This window comes from Centruroides vittatus, unplaced genomic scaffold (genome assembly GCF_030686945.1).
Source record: "Centruroides vittatus isolate TY-2023 unplaced genomic scaffold, ASM3068694v2 contig_1276, whole genome shotgun sequence".
Classification (NCBI taxonomy): Eukaryota; Metazoa; Arthropoda; class Arachnida; order Scorpiones; family Buthidae; genus Centruroides; species Centruroides vittatus.
In genome coordinates this window covers 274,832-297,489 of record NW_027120815.1, presented here as the reverse complement: position 1 = coordinate 297,489, position 22,658 = coordinate 274,832, and the positions used below count along the sequence as shown (strand labels likewise).

General features: G+C 27.8%; 1 protein-coding gene across 1 annotated transcript in view; it reads right to left on the bottom strand.

Moving 5' to 3' along the window:
- LOC136988853 (tetratricopeptide repeat protein 14) overlaps positions 1-22,658 on the bottom strand; it is an 82,261-nt gene that overhangs the window by 21,235 nt on the left and 38,368 nt on the right. Inside the window, exons 9-13 of the mRNA XM_067286848.1 lie at positions 18,883-19,029; positions 15,570-15,641; positions 13,123-13,242; positions 12,918-13,040; positions 6,015-6,138 (exon numbers count right to left, since the gene is read on the bottom strand). Of these exons, the coding sequence (XP_067142949.1) occupies positions 6,015-6,138; positions 12,918-13,040; positions 13,123-13,242; positions 15,570-15,641; positions 18,883-19,029 (586 nt within the window). The remainder of the gene's footprint in view (positions 1-6,014; positions 6,139-12,917; positions 13,041-13,122; positions 13,243-15,569; positions 15,642-18,882; positions 19,030-22,658) is intronic.

Below are 22,658 nucleotides of genomic sequence, written 5' to 3'. Positions count from 1 at the left end.
ATTGGTATCGTATCTTTAGCAAAGATGGCTGAATTATTCCCGCCAAAAATTAAATTGATTGCAGCGCCGCATATAGGCAAGGCCGCAAACTTTCCAAACAGCCCTCGTAAACTGGATCTTATATCTAACATTGTTAGCCTCTGATAGTTCCTTTTATCATCAAGTTTAGTGTTAACTAGTTTAATATTTACACAGAATGTTTCAAAAGGGTTGGAAAATATTCATACCATATCATAAGGGAAACACAATAAACAAAAAAGTGCTTATAAAAATATATACAGCAAGTCCTCCCTTAACATTGTCATTAAGAGAAGAGTTGTTTGCTTATGTCATTATTACTTAACTGAAATATTAATCAAAAATAACATATAAATAATAAAACCAATTTTACCATGGGCTAAATAAATAATATAAACAAGCTATAATTCAGTTCATATTATTCTAATTGGATTGCGTTTGTAACCTCTAGCATTTATTTTTCACTTGTATAATAAATTTTATTGTTTATAATGAAAATTCACTAACAATAATTTTAAATGATTACAAATGTACTTGTATCTTTCCTTGATGACATTATAACAAACTGAGGTTAAGCGAGGACTTGCTGTATCTAAAATGGCTTGAGTTACCTGCAGTTTTAACAAAGATTAAATTTTAGAAAATGCATATATTTGGAGTTACACGAAGGATTTAGCAGTATAAACTCAATAATGTATAACTTAGGGAAAGGATAAAAGAAAACCTTTAATTTCAACTCAAAACACTGTTGAAATTTTTTAAAGAGTATGCCAATCGATGAAGCAACAAGAAGACAACATTTTTGCAATGTTTAGGGATGGCACCTTTTGAAAAATTTATGTATTTGCATATACAGTAAGATCCCGCTTAACGCGGGGGATGCGTTCCTAGACGACAAAGTGCTAAGCGAAACAGCGTTAAATGAACATTTAACGCTGTTCATTTAACATAGAGTAAATAGGGATAGGTGAACATGAGACTAAAAATAAACAGATTTTCCTTTAATTTTAGGTTATTTTTATATTAATTTGCATAATAATATATGTTAAATAACACATTAACATATGCACACAGAAATGTAAAGTTCATTTTTTGTGACGAAGGTCCTGGCTCTTCTGAAATTCTTAAGATCGCATCCAAAACGCCTCATTTTGCTTTTGCACTTTTTTCAAAACCTGGATCATTTGCTACAATTTGATCAACGATTTCGGTTATCGTTACCAAACTTTACTAAGGAAATCTGTAGAGAAATTTTTTGGGTTCTTTGTTTTCAGAATCTCTATTTTCCAGTTCTACACGAATTCCTTATTCTACCAGTTCTCGAAGGTCGTCGTTAATAAGGCTCTCATCAGAAACCTGCAGTAACTCCTCAATATCCTGTTCGTACACATCTCCTAGTCATGCTGTATCGGTTAGGTTGACAATTTGGTCAACCTAACGATACAGTGGTAGGCTCTTCTCGTCGAGAATTCTTGGATACCTTCAGCCATAACTTCTTCTACACTCTGTTCACGCATTTATAAGTTAATTCTTGCCAAGCAGAGTCAATATTTCCTATGGCATCCATGATGTTATATTTTTTCCAAAATTGCACCAAACAAACATAGATTTAAAGAAAGTACACCTTTCTTGCCACTTTTTTCTGATTGGTTCGTGTTCGTAAATAATCGTATAATGTACGAATCAATGAAATGCCACGAAAATTAAAATCGGCGTAAATTTTGAGCTATTTTTTAGGCTTCGAGCAGACCGCGTTATATCGAATCAGCGTTAAGTGAGGCAGCGTTAAGTGAGGTCTTACTGTACTGTACTTCATATGTAATTCAAGAATGATTTGTTTTTAAATGTGTATTTACTGGGACTTAATCTTGACTCTCTTAAGACATGATATAAATTTTTCCAAATCTTTTTATGATATTATATGTATAATATAAATTGCAATACTTTTAATGCATACATATATTTTCAAAATGTAAGTTTTTCCGAGGATATTTATATTTTTGAGTATATTACAATCAAAAATAAAAATATGTATTTGAAAACAAAAGCTGATTTAAAAACAAATGAACTTTTTATGAATTAGAAATATTAACATTAACCAAATTATAACAGCAATGTAAGTATAATGAACTGAAATCTAAAATAATGATATCTGGTATCAACATATCAAAGGAAACTTAATATCAAGTCCAACATCAATATCAATATCAAAATTTTGTTTAGCACAGCCCTAAATTAAAGATTCATTTAAGATTCTATACTGTTTATTGAAAATTGCTGTAGGTGCTAAGTTGTCTCAGTTGATTGATTTTCTAAAATTTAGCAGAGGTTATTTTGAATTTATGAATTCAATTACCCTTTCTATCTTTATCCTCGAGATATAAAATTCATTATAAAATTTAATTAATATTAATTAAGATTCTTTCACAAAAAATAACTAATTATTTATGTAGTTTTGTTACAGATATTAAAGATTATCTTCTTCAGAACTATTTTAAATGTGTTTAAAACAGTATATGTTTCTCATTTCTTAAAAATTTTGTAATGTCTGCAAATTACAAATTAATTTATAATTTATTAAAATATGAGATAGAATCAAAAATAGACCAAACTTTCTGCACGAAACTTTTTATAAAGTGCACAAACTCTTTCATAGCATCACATTCAATGTAAGCTTCTTCTGCATCTATATATTTTTGTCAGCATCCACACCACTTGTCAAAGCACCGTGCTTCCATATTTAACTTCCATCAGTCATTTCCAGTTAATGAACATCAGGGAATAATAATGCATTTTAAACCTTTTTTACTCACTTGATCTGCCTTTACAGACTCTTTTATTTTAGGGAACAGATAAGAGTCACAGATTCCAATTGGCAACAGAGATTGAAGCTACAGTGATGAGAGCCTAAAAGACATCACAAAAAAAATTAGTTTCCAAGGCTGCTTTAACAAGTATAGATGCTGGCAAAGATGCATAACAACAGAAGGAGCTTATTTTAAAAGTGTGGTATAACAGTTTCTGTGTGATGTGTAATAAAACTGTGCCAAAAGTTCAGTTAATTTTTGAATTTAAATTAAATTAGTTTTTTTTTTTAAATTCGAACTTTAAAGAGAATGATTTCACAATTTACATTATAGCATATATCAAGCATAATATAAAAACAAAAAGTATTACATAATTCAAATATTTTTAAAGTAATTATTAGAGTAAGATAACCTTAAATAAATAAATAAATTATATTACATTAAATTAACATAAAATAACAGGATAAAATCAGACACAAAATACGATAAAAAAAATCTTTTATTATTAACATTTATTACATTAATTTTGAATATTATGACCTTACCATTAAAAGCCATTAATGATGATAAAAAGAAAATTTATATTTCTAATAAGAATAAAGATGCAACATTAATTATAAATTTAAAAAAGTCGAGTAGAATTTCTACAAAATTCAAAAAAGGAAAATTTCAAATTTTATTTTATATTAATATTAATTCATTGCTTCCTAATACATTTTTCAAAGAATATTCCTATTGTAATATTTCTCAAAATAAAATAAATTAGAACTTGCAATTGAATCTGTCATTACTACAAATAGAAATATTTTAAATTTAAAACAATTATTATAAAAAATATTAATTAGAAGCCTATAATCTAAATGTACTGTCCAATAGTTGAATGATGAGATGAGGTTCAAGCCCTACCTGTCTCCAAAAATCAGAAAATATATAAATAAAGTCAATAAAACAAAATCAGATTTCTTACCAAAGAGTTTTAATTTCCATTAGTTGCATTTCTAGTAACTTTTGAGACCTATCTGAACCGGATAATGCCCATTTAATAACCATATACTGTGTAAATTTTCAATTTGCTATTTGACTAATAAGAGTGTCAATCACTTTGTCACATTGGTTAATTAAATAGTAAACCGCTGTATCTTCTTTTATTTTTTATATTAATTTTTAGAATTTCTTGAAGAATAACTGCATGGAATAATCAAAAAGTAACTTTAGAAGGTTTACAGTCTAAAAACTGAAGTACTGCTTAAGTGTAACTCCAATTTAGGTGGTTAGAAATGACCCAGATTAGCAATGAATGGCTAGAATAATGTACAGTATAAGTGACTTGTGATGTAACATTTCCAAATAATGACAATGTTAGAAAAATGGTTTTGCAAAGGTGTCTGTGAAATTATTTGATTTTTATGAGACTTTTAGCCTCATGGAAATCAAATAACTGCTCATATTTCAGCAGGTTTCACCTGTGATTTCTATGAAGCTAAATCCATCACCAACTCTTCAAGGTGTACAGGATGCATCATGTCCCATAAAGGTATTGCAGAATGGTGTAGAAGAGTTGCACGAGGATAAGAAAATGTGTGACGAAAGCCACAGTAGATGTCCAAGCTGCTCGACAACAGAAGTCAATGCTACAAGAATCAATGAATTGATCCAATAGACAGATAAATCACTTTGTAATAAACATGATTACCATTTTGCTACTGATGAAAGTGTTATCATTGGATAGCTGTAGCAACAAGGGCAAGTTTTTTGAATAGATGATGAAGAAGTTTATTACACATTACAGTAAAGGCCTGAACAGGGAGAATAATTCTGCTAAGAAACAGCAAATTGCTTTCATATGAATCTTTATGTTTTCATTTCTGCAATAAAAATATTTGTCTTTGTTGACTTTGTATATTTACCTTTTGATCACTTTAGTAATTATCTATCTTAATTCTTTTACTTAAATATAATTACAATATTGAAAAATAAATGTTAAGAAACTGTATTGTTAAAAAAAAGTAAGTAAATAAATAATTTTTCTTGCACAAATAAATCTCTGAATGGTTTGTCAAATTTCATTTTCAAAATCAAGCTAGAAAATCTACATCCATTTTAAAATTATCTTGTGGATTCTTAAAGATCTTTCCGAAATTTATAGTCTTTTACATCCAGAAGTCTCAGCAATACAGAGAATGTCATTGGTTATAGAAATAGAACTTTTGTGGTTTTAAATTCATGGTGGATTTTTGAAAACCAAAAACAATAAGTGTATATTTATAAAGATTAATTCAAAATGAATAAAATATTAATGTAATATGAAATACTTTATATATATTCTGAATATTGCATGCTGTTTCTTAAATTATGCAATATTCAGAATATAATACATATGGTTTAATAATAGAATTTTGTTCTGTATATTGATATATACATATATAGAACAAAATTCTATTATTATTATTCTTGTCTTATCTTTATAAATTAAGAATAATCATGATAAATTTTTAATAATTTATTTTATACTTTAATTTTAGTTTTAATTATTTAAATTTTTTATTCTTTGCTTTAAAGGAAGTGAATATATACATGTAAGTTGAAACGAGTAATTTTGCAGTGATGATAAGATACTTTATTTTAATTTTAAAAATTAAGATTTATTTATTTTAAATTATGATTTTGAAATCAAGAGCATGTGAATATCTTTCTTTTTCTATAACGCTTAACATGCACAAATTCTTTCCTAAATAACTTCAAATATGCCAGGTAGTACTTGCTTTTCTCTTTATTAAGCAACAAATTCTGAAACAAAACACAGTTTACAGTTACTTTGATTCACTAAAACTAATAAATGAATTAAAATTGGATTAAGATTACACGTAATAAAAATTTGCTTATAAATCTACGTGGATATCGATAACATCTTTTAACCTATAAAATATTCTTCATGAACTTTGTATGAATATTTAATTTTTTAACGCAATGTGACTAAAAAAAACTTTAAAAATAAAACATGATTTTGTAAAAATTGTGTAAACAATTTGGTAAAAAATTTAAGAATTTCTTATTTATTTTACTTCACAAGAAAAATAAACTTTTATTTTTAAAAGTGAATTTTCTTCCGAATCATTTTTCTAACTTCTATAAAATATTATTTTTATTTCATATTAAGGTAATCATAATAAAAAACAATAAACTACCTACCAAATCAGTTGTTCTACTTTTCTCTGCGGCAACTAAAGCTTCGACTGCTTCACTATTATTGTTTATTGAAATTGCCCTCTTGTAATTTTTACATGCTTCTTCAATATCACCTTTTTCTTCACAACTTTTAAAATTATTATAAAATACAGTTAAATAAAATTTGTTTAACTTTTAACAGATTTAATAAGTTAATTGTTCCCAAGAATCATGCTGATAAAATTAACTAATTTATAATTTATATTAAAATATTATCTTTAGCATATTCTATTTTAGTATATATATATATATATAAAACATTTGTTATATAATAAGTATAATTAGAAAATTTTAATTTATACAACTTTAAACCATTTAAAAGACATAATCTGCTTTATTTTATTTTTAATTAAAGATAAATCTTAATCTTAATGAAGTTAAATTAATTATTAAAAGAAATTAATTTGTATCAACGTTCAAATATAAATTTAAAATACTCTTCGAGTTGTGTGAATTTAATATAATGATTCATTTAAAAGCACTGCTATTCAATTTGTGTAAACATTTCAATATTTAAAATATTTACACCGAAAATTTTAAAAACTGAAGAGACAAACATCGCGTAAAATGTTTTTTTTTTTTACAAAAATAAAAATTATTATTATTATTAATTAAAATAGTTTTGATTATGTCTCTTACAATTTTTAAAAATTTTATCATTAGTTTCATTTCTTTTAATGTTTAATAAATTAATCATCTCTTTCGATAGTCAGTTATGTAGCGAAGTCAACTACTATAATAAACTGCTTTTTCTGGTAGAAAAGTTTATTAGTACACAAATAACTGTGGCAAATTCAGAAGTAACTAAAGATAGGACTAACTCAAAAATCAAAAATGTTTGAATAATTAATAAAATACCTTTCATTAACATGTGCACGACAACTGTATTATGAAGAATCCGATAAAATACATTTGCCATTGTAAATGTTTTTAAAAATGACGTTTTGATGTTTCAATAAATAAATTTAAATTTTTTTATGTCAATGGAAGGACTTAAGCCCCCAGTGACATAAAAGGAGAACACAAGAGGAGAACTAGTCCCAAGTGGACTCCGTTGCTGCTCATAGCGGTGGTAACCAGACCCTAAACTAAACACTGGACCACCATCTCTCGGAGTAAAAGCGAATAGAAATAAACTCCAATCATCAGGTTCCAGATATAAGAAGAAAAAAAAAACAAAAAAAACTAGTCCCCTTGTATCTTCCACTGACAAATATTTTGGGCCTATTAAGCCAACACCAACTTATATATAATGTTCAAGAAAAGGAACATCTATTATGTTGCTAAATTGAATTTTGACAAACGAATCTTTGAAAAAACCCATTTACCTGTCCTGTGTTATTCCCCACATATTTCTGGTCACCACATGCTAACCTTGACCGATTGACCAGAGATATCTCGTTTCATCATCAGAACTTTTTGAAACTAGATGGCATGTCATTATAATTTTATATTAAAACTAACTTCTGAAATACAATTATTTTTTCTTTTTACATTTATTAATATATATATTTCGTTTGTGCAAAATAAAAAAATAATTGTGAACAATACAATAGCCATCATTACTTTTTTCAAAAATGGGAAATTTTCACATTGACAAAAATTCAACCTGGGGCATCATGCAATGGAGAGAAATTTCAACATTTGATAGGTTAATTTCACTGAAAATGCATCGTGGATGACCTTGTGGTTGTGGCTGTGGCCAGTGAAGTTTGAATGATTGCACTCAAAACCAGCGATACTAAAGATGATTGGAGAATGAGAACGAGACCCGCCGTGAGCATCGAAGTGATCCCGCTTAGTAGTGAGTCTCCGAGACAGTCTTGTCTCAAATACAGCCTTGCTGTTTTACTTGTTAAAAATAAAAAAATTCCTCTGATACTATAAAAGTTCTTTAAAAATAGTGAAATTTTTTAGGTCTTTGTAGAATATGATGCCAATTTTCTCCAATCTAAAAGAGCATGCTCTTATATCTGAGCATGTGTGGAAATAAGTATAAAACTCATCATATTCATTTAAAATTTTCATCACAAAATATTTGGCATTCCTCAACAATTATTCCATAACTTTTATAATCCATACACATAATTTCAGAGTTATAATTTTATGTATTTACATGATAGTAAATATTATTGCTAGAATTGAATATTTTAAAATTAAAAAACAAATTAAACATTTATAATTATTATTTGATTTTTACAGTAAAATGCTTTATAAATTATTATCACAAAGAGGTCCTTGATACATACTACAGTTATATTCCTAAAAGTTACAACTTATAACAATACAATATACTACACATTCACTGACAAAGAAAGTTACACACCCAGATAGAATTGTCTGATTACTGTAAAACTTGGCATTAGCCATCTCAGACAAATCGGTTGATGATTACAATTGTGATCAGATTGTATGCCATATAATGCTGTTGAAGTGCCATAAATTCCCTAACCCAGTATCCTATAGAACAGGGGTGGCCAACAAGTCGATCGCGATCGACCAGTCAATCGCCAAGCCAATTTTGGTCGATCGCTCGCGATGTCTTGACTTAATGTATTATATTTGTAACTGAACACAACAGTATGCATGCAGTTATGACTCGACTCATAAGCAGTGCACCACGTACTGAAACACAGTGTATAAACATAGTATGTATTTCACACCTCCCCCTCCCCACTTACACTATGCCTATGACAACAAGTCAATCGCGACGCATTTTTAAGATAAAAAGTAAATCTTACGTATACAAAAGTTGGCCACCCCTGCTATAGAAGACTCACAGAAGCTCACTGTGTTTAGAATTTTTAATGTATCTGTTGTTTGGAGGTTTCTAAATGCTAGGGTATGCCTGTACAATACAGTCAAGATGATATGCACAGTTGATGGAGTTTCAGAAAGGCCTCATCGTTAGGCTGAGAAAAACAGGAGCTGTTTTGCCATCTGGGCCATCTGACTTGACTGTGAAAAAGTGCATACAAGATAATAGCTTACAGGGCTAACAGGCTCCAGATGTCCCAGGCAAACCATCACAAGAAATGATCATCTGATCACGAGACAAGCAGGAATAGCTGCAATGGTATCTTTGTCCACATCCAGAGACAGGTGGAAGCCTTGTTTCAGAACCCTCTCTCTTCCAACATCATTGGCAAATGATTAACAGAAGCAAATTTGCATGCAGGGTGACCACTACATAGAACTGCTAACTTTGGCCATCTATGAGTATGAGGAGTATGGATAACAGATGCTCACCTATGAGCAAATCTGTCAAATAACAGAAAATTTATATGCTTCCATGACTATTGTCACATGTACCAGTACAGCATTTAGGCAAGAGGAGGTCCTACAAGATATTAAAGGCTCCTTTGAATTGTAGCGTTGTTCCACAGAAAATTGTCCATTTGCTATGACATTGTAATCAGTTATTACCATTGTCATTATTATGTTTGGACTGATGAAGTTTCATTCAATTGTAATGCTTCTTTCCTACTGCATAAATTTTTTGTCAACATGTGTATATCAGACATTAAATTCCTAGTAAACTAATGTAGTATTTCAGAGCAATATTCTAAATTTAGACCGACTAAAATATTTAAATTTATATACATAGAATATAGGCATATGAACAAATAATACTTTTTGTACTAACATCATTAAAATTTCTCACTGACAATAGCTTTTCAAACACTGTACAAATAATGTATAATCAATGCATGCTCAGTTTACTGTCAATAATTAATCAATGGCATGTATGCAAAACAAAGTATATCAAGGATTTACCATATTATAAAATCAATTTCAATAATAATAAAGCTGCAATAGTAGAAGTAGCAATAAGAATTTGTTATTTATTCCTAAAGTAACATTACATTTTTACATAATTTCATTTTGTTTCTGTTAAAATAATATTCATTCTAAATTAAATTAAAACAGAAAGGAAAATAAAATATAGTAGCATTTTTATGTTCAAGGTGAAGCAACAGATTTTCCGTTGAAAACTTTAAAATATTAATTGTATTTTATATATACAAAACATTTAAAATTTTAGAAATACTTGGCAGTTTTAGTACGCATATCTAAAAATTTTTACAAAAGATTTTTAGAAATCTTTTTATATTTTCATTATTATCTTAAAAACAAATACAATTATACTGTTAGCTTGCTTATATAGTATTGCTTATATAGTATGCTTGAATTTTGTTTATGTTAAATTCTTATCATTGTGCAAAAATTAAAATTTTATATTTGATAAATATTTTAAGTTTTATATGTTACTGATTTTTATAAGTAATTAATTTTTATGTATAAATTGTATTTGAATATTTGCACATTATATTGTATATCATACTGTTATCATTAAATTAAAACAGAAATTTAAAATTATCACAATATAATAGCCTGATATAATCTGGTAGTTGTTGGCTTATTACATATACTGTATACATCAGGTTTGCAGATGTTGGTTTATTTAATATGAATATTGTAAAATAGTTGTTGTGATGAAATTTTGTGAAATATCCTGTGTACATAGTGGTTCAATATAATTATCTGAAGTTTAAAACTCATCTTTGGGTTTTAATTGATTTTAAAAATAAAGATAAGAATATCCATTCCAAAACAAATTTTTAATTTCTTCTTTTGATTTGAAAAAATTACTAATAATATTGTAATAAAAGCAAGGTAAAACAGTACACCATTAAACCTGTATATGGTTTAATGGTGTACTTTTACACAAAACTAATAATTACACACCATTAAACTGTACACAGGTTTAATGGTGTGTAATTATTTGCATCACAGATAATGAATAATAAAAAATCAACATACAGCTACATTTTCTGTATACTAATGTACAGTACATTAAGAGATGATAACCATACTAATATGTCAATGTATTGGAATGTTCTCAATATACCAGAATTGGTTTGTAGAATGAAGCAATTCTGATATACAATAGACTATTGAAATGCAACAATGTGGACTTAGATGACGACGAGTTACTGAAAATGGCAAGTTTTGTAGCATAACAATGATGGTAGTCTAAATAATGAAATTTTTGTAAAGGTATATTTGCAAATTCAAATAGGTATTAACTATGTACCAATAGTGACTACCTCTATTTGTAGTTAAATTTTAATTTTAAAAAAACATTGGCTATTCAGTGGTTTATATAATTTATTAATAACCTGTATAATTTGAATATTTATTTGACATATTTCTTATACAGAAATGCAGGTACAGGTGCAGGTACACAATAGATCTTTTAGGTCGAAGTGCTTCATACTTTTTCTCCACCACTGTATAATCAGTTTGTTGTTAAATTCAGTGCTGTTCCCCAGAGCTGCTGCTCTCACTGTGAAAGTGTTGCAATTGCTGCTGCAGGTGTTTTAACAATGCACATAGAGCAGTGCTGAAATTCCAAAATGGTGGATCTTGGTACAGTCGGAATGTTTTGTGAATTATTTAATTCAAAACATTTTAAAAGTAATCCATTTTTGCGATGTAAGACTTTGTTTGGGATATAAAAATTAATGATTTAAATTTAATGTATGCAGCTTCTTTCTGCAACATAAAGTAGATAATGAAACATTATGAATATACAAGTTTTGTCAAATATTTTATTTTACTAATGAGTATTTTAAAAGAAAAATTAGTACAAACAGAATAACAAATCATGATGATCAAAACCTTACAATTTTATTGTCATATCATATAAGAAATCAACTTTGTACATTTCCACCATGGAGGCAGCCATCTTATTGCAGCAAGGAAAGCAACTGAAACAAGTGCTGCAGATTTAACCTCACTAATGAGACTGCTGCAAGAATCACTGTGCACAACACTTCAAGAAAATGAGTTTAGCAATCCTCTCGACTGCATCACTTAGCAGCGTTAAGAGCAGCACTTAGTTTAACAACCCAAATTCATATAGAAATCTTGTGTTAAAATACATTACAAACTATTAATGTAATTTTAATTTTTTTTAATATTTATATAACAATTTTTACACAAATTAATAAGCAGTAGCCTGAAATCTGTGTTTCCACAAAATACTGAATTATCATGTTTTGTTTACAACTATATAATTGTGTGTGCAAATTTATAATTAAAAGCAATATTCATATTTATTAATGAAGTCTTAACTGATGACATAAATATTAATTATTAATGTTTTCAGATTAAATAAAGGCATAAATTTTGAAATATTTAATTTTTAAAATGGAATATGAGAGAGAGAAACTTCAGAATAATTATTTTGGACCACTGTAGAATACTATAAATCTATATAATTATTTTAATTAAGGTTTTTAAATTAAATTATTATACCTTTACCAAAATGATTTATTCTTTAATAATTTAGAAATGAGAATCTATTAGAATAGCTCAACATTATCAAAAACAATTTGACCTTAATTCTTTTCTTTTGGAAAACTTATTTAACATATATCTATATTTTTATTTGAATCACTTAAAATACAATTTTTAACGATAAAATTAATAATATTTAGAATTCAGAAGTATTTTTGTTCAATTTAACTAATATTTTAATTGTAAACTCCATAGAATTTATTCTTAAATTTATATTATAATTTCTTAATATGTAAATACATTTTTTACAATTTAAAAACAAAATTAAAAGACCTAGAAACTTTGTGTGGATAAAAAAATTTAAAAACATAATTTATCATTATTATAAAATACAAATGATTCTCATCTAAATTCATTTAAATAATCATAATTTCTAATAATTTTCAATAAATAATTACATCAATATAATGCTGATAAACTGTGTTTTCACTATTGTTAAAAAAAAAAAAAAAAAATCACTTAAGTAATGTTTAATATCCTTATATCTAATTTGGTATTTACCATTTTCCAAGGGCAACCAAAGTTTCAGATAAATATTTCTGAGCATTTCCATGTAAAGGATTTATTTCTAAAGCCTTTTCAAAATCTTCTATAGCTTTTTTTATGTTGTTATTATTAGCAAATCTATATTTTTAAAATTAAACGTTTCAAATGAAATAAGTTCATAATTTTATTATAAAAATGATAAGATTTAAGAAAAACTTACAGAGCTCCTCTAGCAACAAATGCTTCTACATTCTCTGGGTCGATTTGAAGAGCTTTATTCAAACACTGATAGGCTTCGACATGATTACCAGATTTAAAATAGGCTACACCATCTTTAACACTGAAGTTTTCAAAACAAAATGTAGGAGTTTAACTCAAAAATATTACATTTTTTAAAACTAATAATTCAAAAAATAATGCCAATTTTATTGTAGAATTATGTGCAATGGCATAGATAGTCCTGCAGATTTACAATTCCAACAATTCCAAATGTAAACAACATTAAAATTAATATTGAATTATTTTTTTCAAAATTCCATTCTTCTATCAGAATGTAGTATTCTGATATAATGTACTTTAACATGAATTGCAGTCCATATCTGTAGGCAGAATATTAACTGGAATTTTTATTATTTTAGTTCAATTTTGAAAATGTTGAATGAATGTAAACTTGTCTCTTGATTTCATTTTCAATTAGATTAAAGTGATTATCTTTTGTTTTCTTAACATTATATACATATAAGAATAAATTACTAGTGATAAAATCCAATGTACTGCACTACATTCTTGCATACATAACAATTAAGCTAAATTAATGTTTATAAATTCAACTTCAATCATCTGAAATGCTTCAAATTACAATTTTGAACCTTCAATATGTTTCTAAATGAATAGAGAGCTTTGAACTAATTTAAATTTATCATTTGTCAAATAAAATAAAAATTATTTGTTTGTTAGAATATTTTGTGAACATTACAATGTAAATATATTTGTTTTTGTATGAATCTAAGCTATGTTATATTTTAATAGTTTTTCTGAAGTTAAGAGATAGGATTTTTTGTAAATACAGTCAAACCTGTTTTTATGCGGGGGATAGGGACCGCATTAAAAAAAACGCATTAAAAAAAATCTCACGAAACTTCACGAATGGCTGTAAATAATAGTTTTCGCAACACAATTAAAAAAATAATTTTTTATGCGGTCAACAGGGACCGCATAAAAAAAGTCTCACATAGAAAATAACTCAAAACCGTACGAAATAGAATTTATTGACAACAGATGTCAGCACTTGACTGCATCGTCTGGTCTATCGTCTGTTTTACATATTTTTGTCCAGGTGGTGTTTTGTTGACTTAAAAAATAAATTATTTCATTTTTCGCATATTCATGCAATAATATTACTATAATAAGTGCATTTATGCTATAATAAGTTTATTTAGCTATAATAAGTCAACGTGAGACATGACGAATCGCACGAGACTAGTCGCCGACTATACCGCACAAATAAAAAATCGCACAAAAAAATCCGCACAAATTAAAAATTCGCATTAAAAAAATCGCACAAATAAAAATCGCACATAAAAAGAGCGCATAAAAACAGGTTTGACTGTATTTGACAAATAATGTTTTTAAATCTCTAAACAAAAACAGTTCTAAGAATTAAATTAAATACAAATACAGGAATTGATTTTTGGAGTAATTTAATCAAAATAAAATCAAAGATGCAAAATTTTATATGATGATGTTGGCATTGATATTTAATTGCTATATTCTCTGACATGATCATCTAATAAAACTGAAAATAATAAACACACAATAATTTTATATGCAAGATTTGGAAAAAAAAATCAAAATTTTTAAATATTCCCAGACTACAGAATTAATGAATAATAGATATTTAAATGTATTAAGTATGTCTAACTAGAAAAAAATACATTACTTTCTAACTAATTATAGTCCATGCAGTGAGAGTAGACATGAGTCAGCCTGAACTGGAAGGATCTATGTCAGATGAAAGAAGACATGTAATTAACTTGTAAGTAATATTACAATTAAAAGTAAGTAGTTAAAATTGTAAAAAAATTAAAACAATAAAATTATGATAGAGATGGTATAAAAACGTTTTAAAAATGTAAAAAACAAAGCAGCTGAAAGATATCAGATTATGTGTCAACTCCTTCTATCCCTTTCATCTGACATAAACCTTTCCAGCTCAGAAAAATTCATCTACTCTTTTCCTGTACATACTATAGCAATGAACAGATAAAAAATTAAAAGAATACCTATGGATTTTTGACTAATAAACAATTGCATTTTGATTTACCTTGGTTATTTATGTAAAATTAGAAACTTGATGTATATCACAATTGATAAGTATATATAAGAATTGTATTATAGTATGATAAACAAAGATACATACATAAAAATAAACTTTAAATAAATGATTTTCTTGATTAAGAAAGTAAATAATTTAATTCAATTAGAAGTTAAGACTAAAAATGAATTTCAATAAATACTGTAAAATAAAATACACATATAAATACTACACAAATAATTTGAAATATTTAAGCTATGAAAGTATACATATGAAAATGTTTAAAAAAATAAACATTTAGAAGAAAATAAAACAGTATCACAAATTAAAATTTTATTGTCAAATATACTTACCTTTTAAATGCCCATTTATTTGATTGCAATCTTCTAATTGCAACTGCATATTCATCCTTATCATACTTGATACTGAAATTAAGTAGATATCAAATTTACTATTGAATCAGTCACATACAATTAAAAAAAAATCATCTCTCTTATTTTGAATAAAATGGGGTGTCTGAATAGTCACTATGCAGTAAGAAATTTGCAATGATATTAAACTTATGTATGCAATTTCTTACAACTTACAGGTCTTGTATGCAATACTGTATGTATAAGTTTAATGTCATTGCAAATTTCTTACTGCATAGTGACTTTTTAGACAACTGTGTATTAGTAGAGTATACAAAAATGAAAATATTACAGGGTATCTAAATTCAAATTGCTCAGAATTAGTAATGCTTGCACACAAAAAGAAGGAAAAGATAAATCTAAATTATTTAGAACTCAATTCTTTACATAAGTACAGTACTTAAAACTTAAAAAGTATAATTCTTAAAAGTATAGATCAGTGTTCTTCAACCTTTTCACACTTGCAGACTGGTAAAAATAGGAATAATATTTCATTAACCGGTAGAAGGCTAAAGATAAATTTTCTTAGAATTAAACTGTTTAGACACAGGTGTGTGTGTGATTGTTGTAACTGGCTTTAACAAGACACCATGTGTTGAATTGGTGTTGTTTTTCTTCACACATTGATCACTTGCTCTAAAATCATGCAGTCAAGAAATATCACAACAATACAAAATAATAAGCAATAAACAAATCATAATCACAATAAACAGATCATATGCACAATCATAATAAAATACGAATTTTTGCTACATGTTACCAATAAGTGAACTAATGCATAACGTAATACTTCAATGCATATTAAGTGTAACAGCAGAAGCGTAAGGGGTGGGAAAATTATCATGAGACTGACACTCATATTTTATAAATTCTTTTAATCATTATTACTATATAATAATTATAATATTTTCTAATAATTTTAATAAAATTCCAATTTATAATGAACTTTATTTAAATAATTGCAATAATAATAAATAAATAAATAAATAACTGTTTATATTAATTACAAGTTTAAAATATTATTACAAAATTTCCTGCCAGTCTAAGAAATTTTTTGTGGACTGGCAGGAAATTTCCATGAACCCAAAAACATTATTGAAAGTAACCGAAAACTGATGAATCATAAAAATCATATTTTTTTAAAATACTTTTACAAATAATGTATTTAGAAAACCAATTTTGTCATCTGCAATATATCTAAGTGATTTCGTTCAAGAAAATGTTCATTTTTAAATCTGTATGTGTTGGCTGAAAACTTAAAACAAGTAGAAGATTTAACTGATATAAACAATAAAAATGAAAAAATATCACATAAAGTAACATATAATCTATAGTTCCATGCCTTGAAACCTTTTCTAATCTTGTAACCCTTCCTAACAGTTATATATCATTAACTGAAATCAAAATTATGAAAATTAAATCATCACATTTTGATTTTAAAATTGGATGAATGTAAAGAAATGACCAATTGATAGGCTAAATGTTTTATGATAGTTTATTGCAGAGTTGTTTTGTCATAAAACTAATGAAGTATTAAGAAAAATGTAAGTAGAAAGTTAAATTCATTTATACAAATTAGAAAACTCTACTGATAAATAAAAAACTATGTATTTTAGATGCCATACTGAGAAGGGGAAGAATGGTCCTAAAATGCATCTATAGAAATTGGTAAAATAACAAGGCAGGCTTTAGTATGGACTTGAAAAATTAATATTCTTTCTTAATACTTGGATCTTAAGAACTTACACAATAATACAAAAAAGACTGTAATGACTAAATAACAAAAAAAAGGACTAAAAACTAATAACAAATCTTTCTCAGTTTAAACTGATACAAAGATTAAGGGCATAAGGGTTTTGATCTTAGCCAAAAGGCCAAGAAGCAAAACTAATAGGTACTAGGCCAAAATATCAGAATGGATAGGCTTTTATCTGATCTGATCTGATGTCCTCTAAATTCCAGAGGCCCAAATTATAATACTTTCACATTTTACCAGGAAAAATCAGAAATATTGATATATTCAATCAAGAGTATTGGAACATTTAATAAATCATAAGGATTTGTATTGCTTGTATTATATTATTTTATGTTGAGCTGAATTATGAAGTGAAAAAGCATCTTCAGTCTTATTTTGTTGCATATGTATCAAGCAGATACATGGTGTTTTTTTGAATTTCTCAAAAATAAATAGCAGTTGAACTGCGAGCTTTATGAACCTCAACCGATATGTTCCGAAGCAATTCCGACGGTGGTTTTCAAGTTTATGACCCTTCTTTTAGAAAAGTTTTACAAAAAACAATATTTTACTCCGAACTGCAATAAATTCTTTCGCAACCAGAGAGTGCTGTATTCTTGTAATTGTTATGCAATTCAATAAAAAAAAAGTAGAATATTAAACCTTTACTACAATACTAAACATTCAAACTTTTTCTCCTGGTTTCAATGACAGGACCAATCCCAACTCATTTCAAATAAGTCATTGCAGCTATTTTTGACAATGCGATTTTCTCACTTCGATGTTATCAACCACTTCTGGCAATCAGAACATGATAAGAAATTTAATACTTTCAATTTTGCAACAATTAAAATTTATGTTTATTATTTAGCAATACCATTTAGTAATTGTGACCCAAACATTTATTTGGTAATTTTATCAATATTTTTTTAATTATTAAAAATAAAATTATAGATCTCATTACTGTCAATACTAGTTGTTAAATCTAAAAGAAAACATTCCCCTGAGTTCAAGAAAACAATATGTTAGTCATTTGAACCACAACTGACAGAGAAGGAAGTTTTTGAAAACAAATTAATAAAACAATTAGCAGTTTGTTGTTGTTCACAGAGAGGGACTGGCAGAGTGTATTACTTTCCTGGCTATATAAGCTTTACTACCCTGAAGTTGAAAAATAATATGATCCTGTGAAATTTAACAAATCTGATGTCAATAAGTAAAAGTTGAAATTATTTATAGTGAAATGATAAGTTAAGTTTTCTGCATTTACAGATCAGATTATAGAAAATTAAAATTAAAATCTCATTTTTTTAAACCCATAATTATTTTATACTGTTAGATAGTAGAGAAAATGTAAAAATTGCATTAATTTGCTTTATGTATCCAGCAGATACAAAGCACCAAGTGACTTCATGAAACTTGACGGTTGGATGAGAGTTAATAATAAAAATAATTTCATGAATTAAACATAAAATTGAATTATTTAATAAAAGTATTGTTGATATATTCAAATACACTTACTCATGTAATGTTTTGGTTAAAGACTGAACTTCTTGTCCATTTATTCCTAAATTTAAACATAACTGGATTGTATTTGTTGGATTATTAAAATTTAAACTGCTTTCTAAAACTTCGGAATATGTTTTCCCTTGAAACTGCATAGCTTTCCTGAAAAATAATTAAATTAAATATTTATATACAGAAAATATATTAATGAAAGTAAATAAAATTTTTCAAAATAAATTACTAAACAATTGGAAAATTAAGAAAAACTAAACATAAAACTATTAATGCTTCTTGTCTTTTTTTAAAATTATTATTAGTTTACTATAACTATAATCTATTAATAGAACTTATTGCACTGATGTAACCTCTGGTTGCAAACCAGAAGTGAAATAAGTCCTATTAATAGACTATAGTCATAGTAAACTAATAATAATAATAAAAAATTTAAATATGATGACTGAATATTTTTAATTTTTCAAACAATCAAATAGAAAGGAACAATTCTGATCTTCTAAGAACTTTATTATACTTTATTTTGCCAGAAAAATCAAATATAAATATAAATAGAGCATAATAAATTCTTAAAACATTTTTCCTTTTGAATCTTTCTGTATAAATTTAATTTTAAATTCAAAATTTGTCTTGTATCTAATTATCATAAAAGTAAAATCAACATCTTCCTTAAAATTTTCAATTATTCAAAAGTGTTCAATTACCAACTAAATAAATATTAAAACAGGATTGGAATAACAGTGCAATCTATAATTCATTTGATAAATAAAATAGATAGCACAAAATATTAAAAATTCTACTAAGAGAAAGTGTCTGTATTTACAATTAGCCAAATAACTACCAGATTATATCGGGCTACTTTTCCATTATTATATTTAATTAATTTCTAAGTAATTAATTATTTAGAAATTATACTTTTATATTTCATGATTATATTTATTTAATTTTAGAAATTAATTAAATACAATCGTGGAAAAATAGCTCAATGTAATCCGGTAGTTGTTTGACTTATTACAAATATATTGGGTTTCAAAATGTTTGTATGTGTGTCTGTGTTTAATCTGAAAAGATTAAAATAGAGTAGAGCATCGATTATCCGACTCAATTGGGGACTGGGGTTAGTCGGATAACCAAAAAGTATGAAAAAATACATTATTAGTATAGTGTATTAGGCCTGGTTTAAATACTAGCCTCCCTTTCATGGTTGAGCCAGTGCTGCCAGCTAAAACATGCAAAAATTTAACAAAAATAATATTAAAGTAGCCAAGACATAACCAAATATTGTAGCGCCACATCACTAGCAGACATTTGAATTTGCCGACTAGAACGCGGTCGGTTAATCGGGGGTCAGACAATCGATGCTCTACTGTATTAGCAGAATTTATAAAAATTTTTTGTTTTTAATTTGAATTCCTGCAATCAATTTGTCAATTATTACACACAAAATACATAAATCTCTCAAAAATTTTTGAGACTTTACATTTCAGATGAAATATTCAATGTGAACATTATTCTCTTTTCAAGTGATAGAAAGAAAAACAAATGTTTTAATTTAAAGAAAAATAAGCATTTGATTTTAAACACTTGAGACAATAATATAAATAAACAAGGAATTTCCCTGTCAAGCATGATAGAATACCTTTTATGAGAAAGTAGCGATTGAAGGATTGAGAAGAGTAGAGATTTCAGGAAATTCAAGAAGACTTGCTAATATTTCTACAAATTAAGATGTTTATACTATCTGTTGTAACATAAAGAGCAACAAAGCAAAATTTCACATGGAGTGGACAAAAATAGGAGTTATAGAGAATACATTTACACACAGATAAACAGATTTAGGTCTTTATATTAAAATATTATTAAAATCTTTCTTTATACACTACATTCAGAGTAAACACACTATTGTCTTTTAAAAAATTTCCTTGCAGTCTTCCTTTAGTAATAGACACCTTAATATTTGATTGACGTTGTGATGCTGTTTCTGCAGCCATTCACAAAGCCATTCTAATTTGATGTTGATCAAGTTGGACTTCACTTTAGATATTGATCTGAAATTATTTTCTGCAGACCAATATCTAGAGTTTTGTAACACCAAATAACTAGAAATGTGCTTCATCAGACATTCACAAACTGTCAATAAAATGGTCATCTTCAGCCGTGTGTTATTTCTTCACAGAATGTCCTGCAGTTGAGATGATCATAGAAAGCATTGCTATGCTTAGAGCTGATAACCCTATCTTTTCTGGCATACAAGCAGTTTTTCTTACACCTGGAGGCTTTTTCTTGAGTATTGAGCAATTTTCCAAAATTTCTTAATCCATGTTTTAATTATATGAGTATATAGGATAAGATCATGGTGTGCTAAATTAAAATGTTGGCAAAATTTAGGCCTAGCAGCTTCAAAACTATTGCTGGTTTTGTGATAACTTCTGACAGTAAATGCATGTAGTGCCTCATTCCAATGCTTCATGGCAACTGAATGGCATATCATGGGAAACAAAATGCATATGCGGTGCTTTTTCTAACTATTGTAACAGAGAAAACCATTACTTCAAAAAAAGAGTATTTTATATTAGACCTCCTTTTGTTAATTTTTAATAAAACAAATTTCAATTTACATAACTTGATTATTTTGTTTTTGCTGATAGAATATAATTATCAAAAATTATATTTTAGTACATTTTGGCACATTTATTAAGCTACAGTTCATTTTTTTCCAATTCAATGGTACAGTACACACACAAGGAAGAGGAGTCCCAATGAGAAGCCCCATCTCAGAGGACTTATGAGAGATGGTGATAAGACAACTAGAGTGCAAGATCCTCCCTTGCCACTTCCCCAACATCATTTTATATAGGAAGCACAGTACATAGATGACATTATTATCTTATGGAAAGACATTCCGAACATCTCAGCCTTTGTCGACTCTGTTAACGACAACTCGAAGGACTTGACCCTGGAGATTGATCAAACGCACCTTACAGAGGTCCATTTCCTCAACATTAACATTAAGATTGATGGGTCAGTTATCCATACCAAGGTGAACTGTAAACTGGAATTGGAGTCCATATACATACCTGTGGGGTCTTGTGACCTACCCCAGTATAAAGTTGCAGCCTATAACACCTTAATTAGGAGAGTACACACTCATTTGTCCACTCAACAAGCTCTCCAGGCCAAACTGAGGCGTACTCATTGCATAGCCAAGGACCATGGGCATCCTAAGCTCACTTGTAAATTAATCAACAGATTTCACCACTCCCAAGATCTTGTCCAAGTCCACTCCCATGGCGAAAACTGACCCGAAGAATAAAAAAATGATCCCGGTCACTTACAACCCATATCTCAAATCGCTGTATACCAAGATAGCTAAAAAGAGCCACACTCACATCACATACAGAAGATGTCCAACCGTATTTGATATCCTCTGTAACAAAAAGGATGATCCCAACTGGGACAGACTTCCTGGTGTATACAGCATCCCGATTAAGGATCATAGATGTGATAGAAACCAAATCTACATAGCCTCTATGAAGCGCTCCTTATGGGTTAGACTGAAAGAGCACACCACTGATATACAGCATGTGAGGACCACCACTGTTCTTGCCATTTATGCCACTGATCCAGACATAGAGCTGGATTTTAACCAGGTGAGAGTTACACAGCACACAGAACATCTCAGGTGGTTGGAAACCATTTATATCTACAGAGCTAGCCTCAACAACAATTGCATCAACTACAAAGAGAAATTAACTCTCTCCATAGCATGGCAAGCGCTA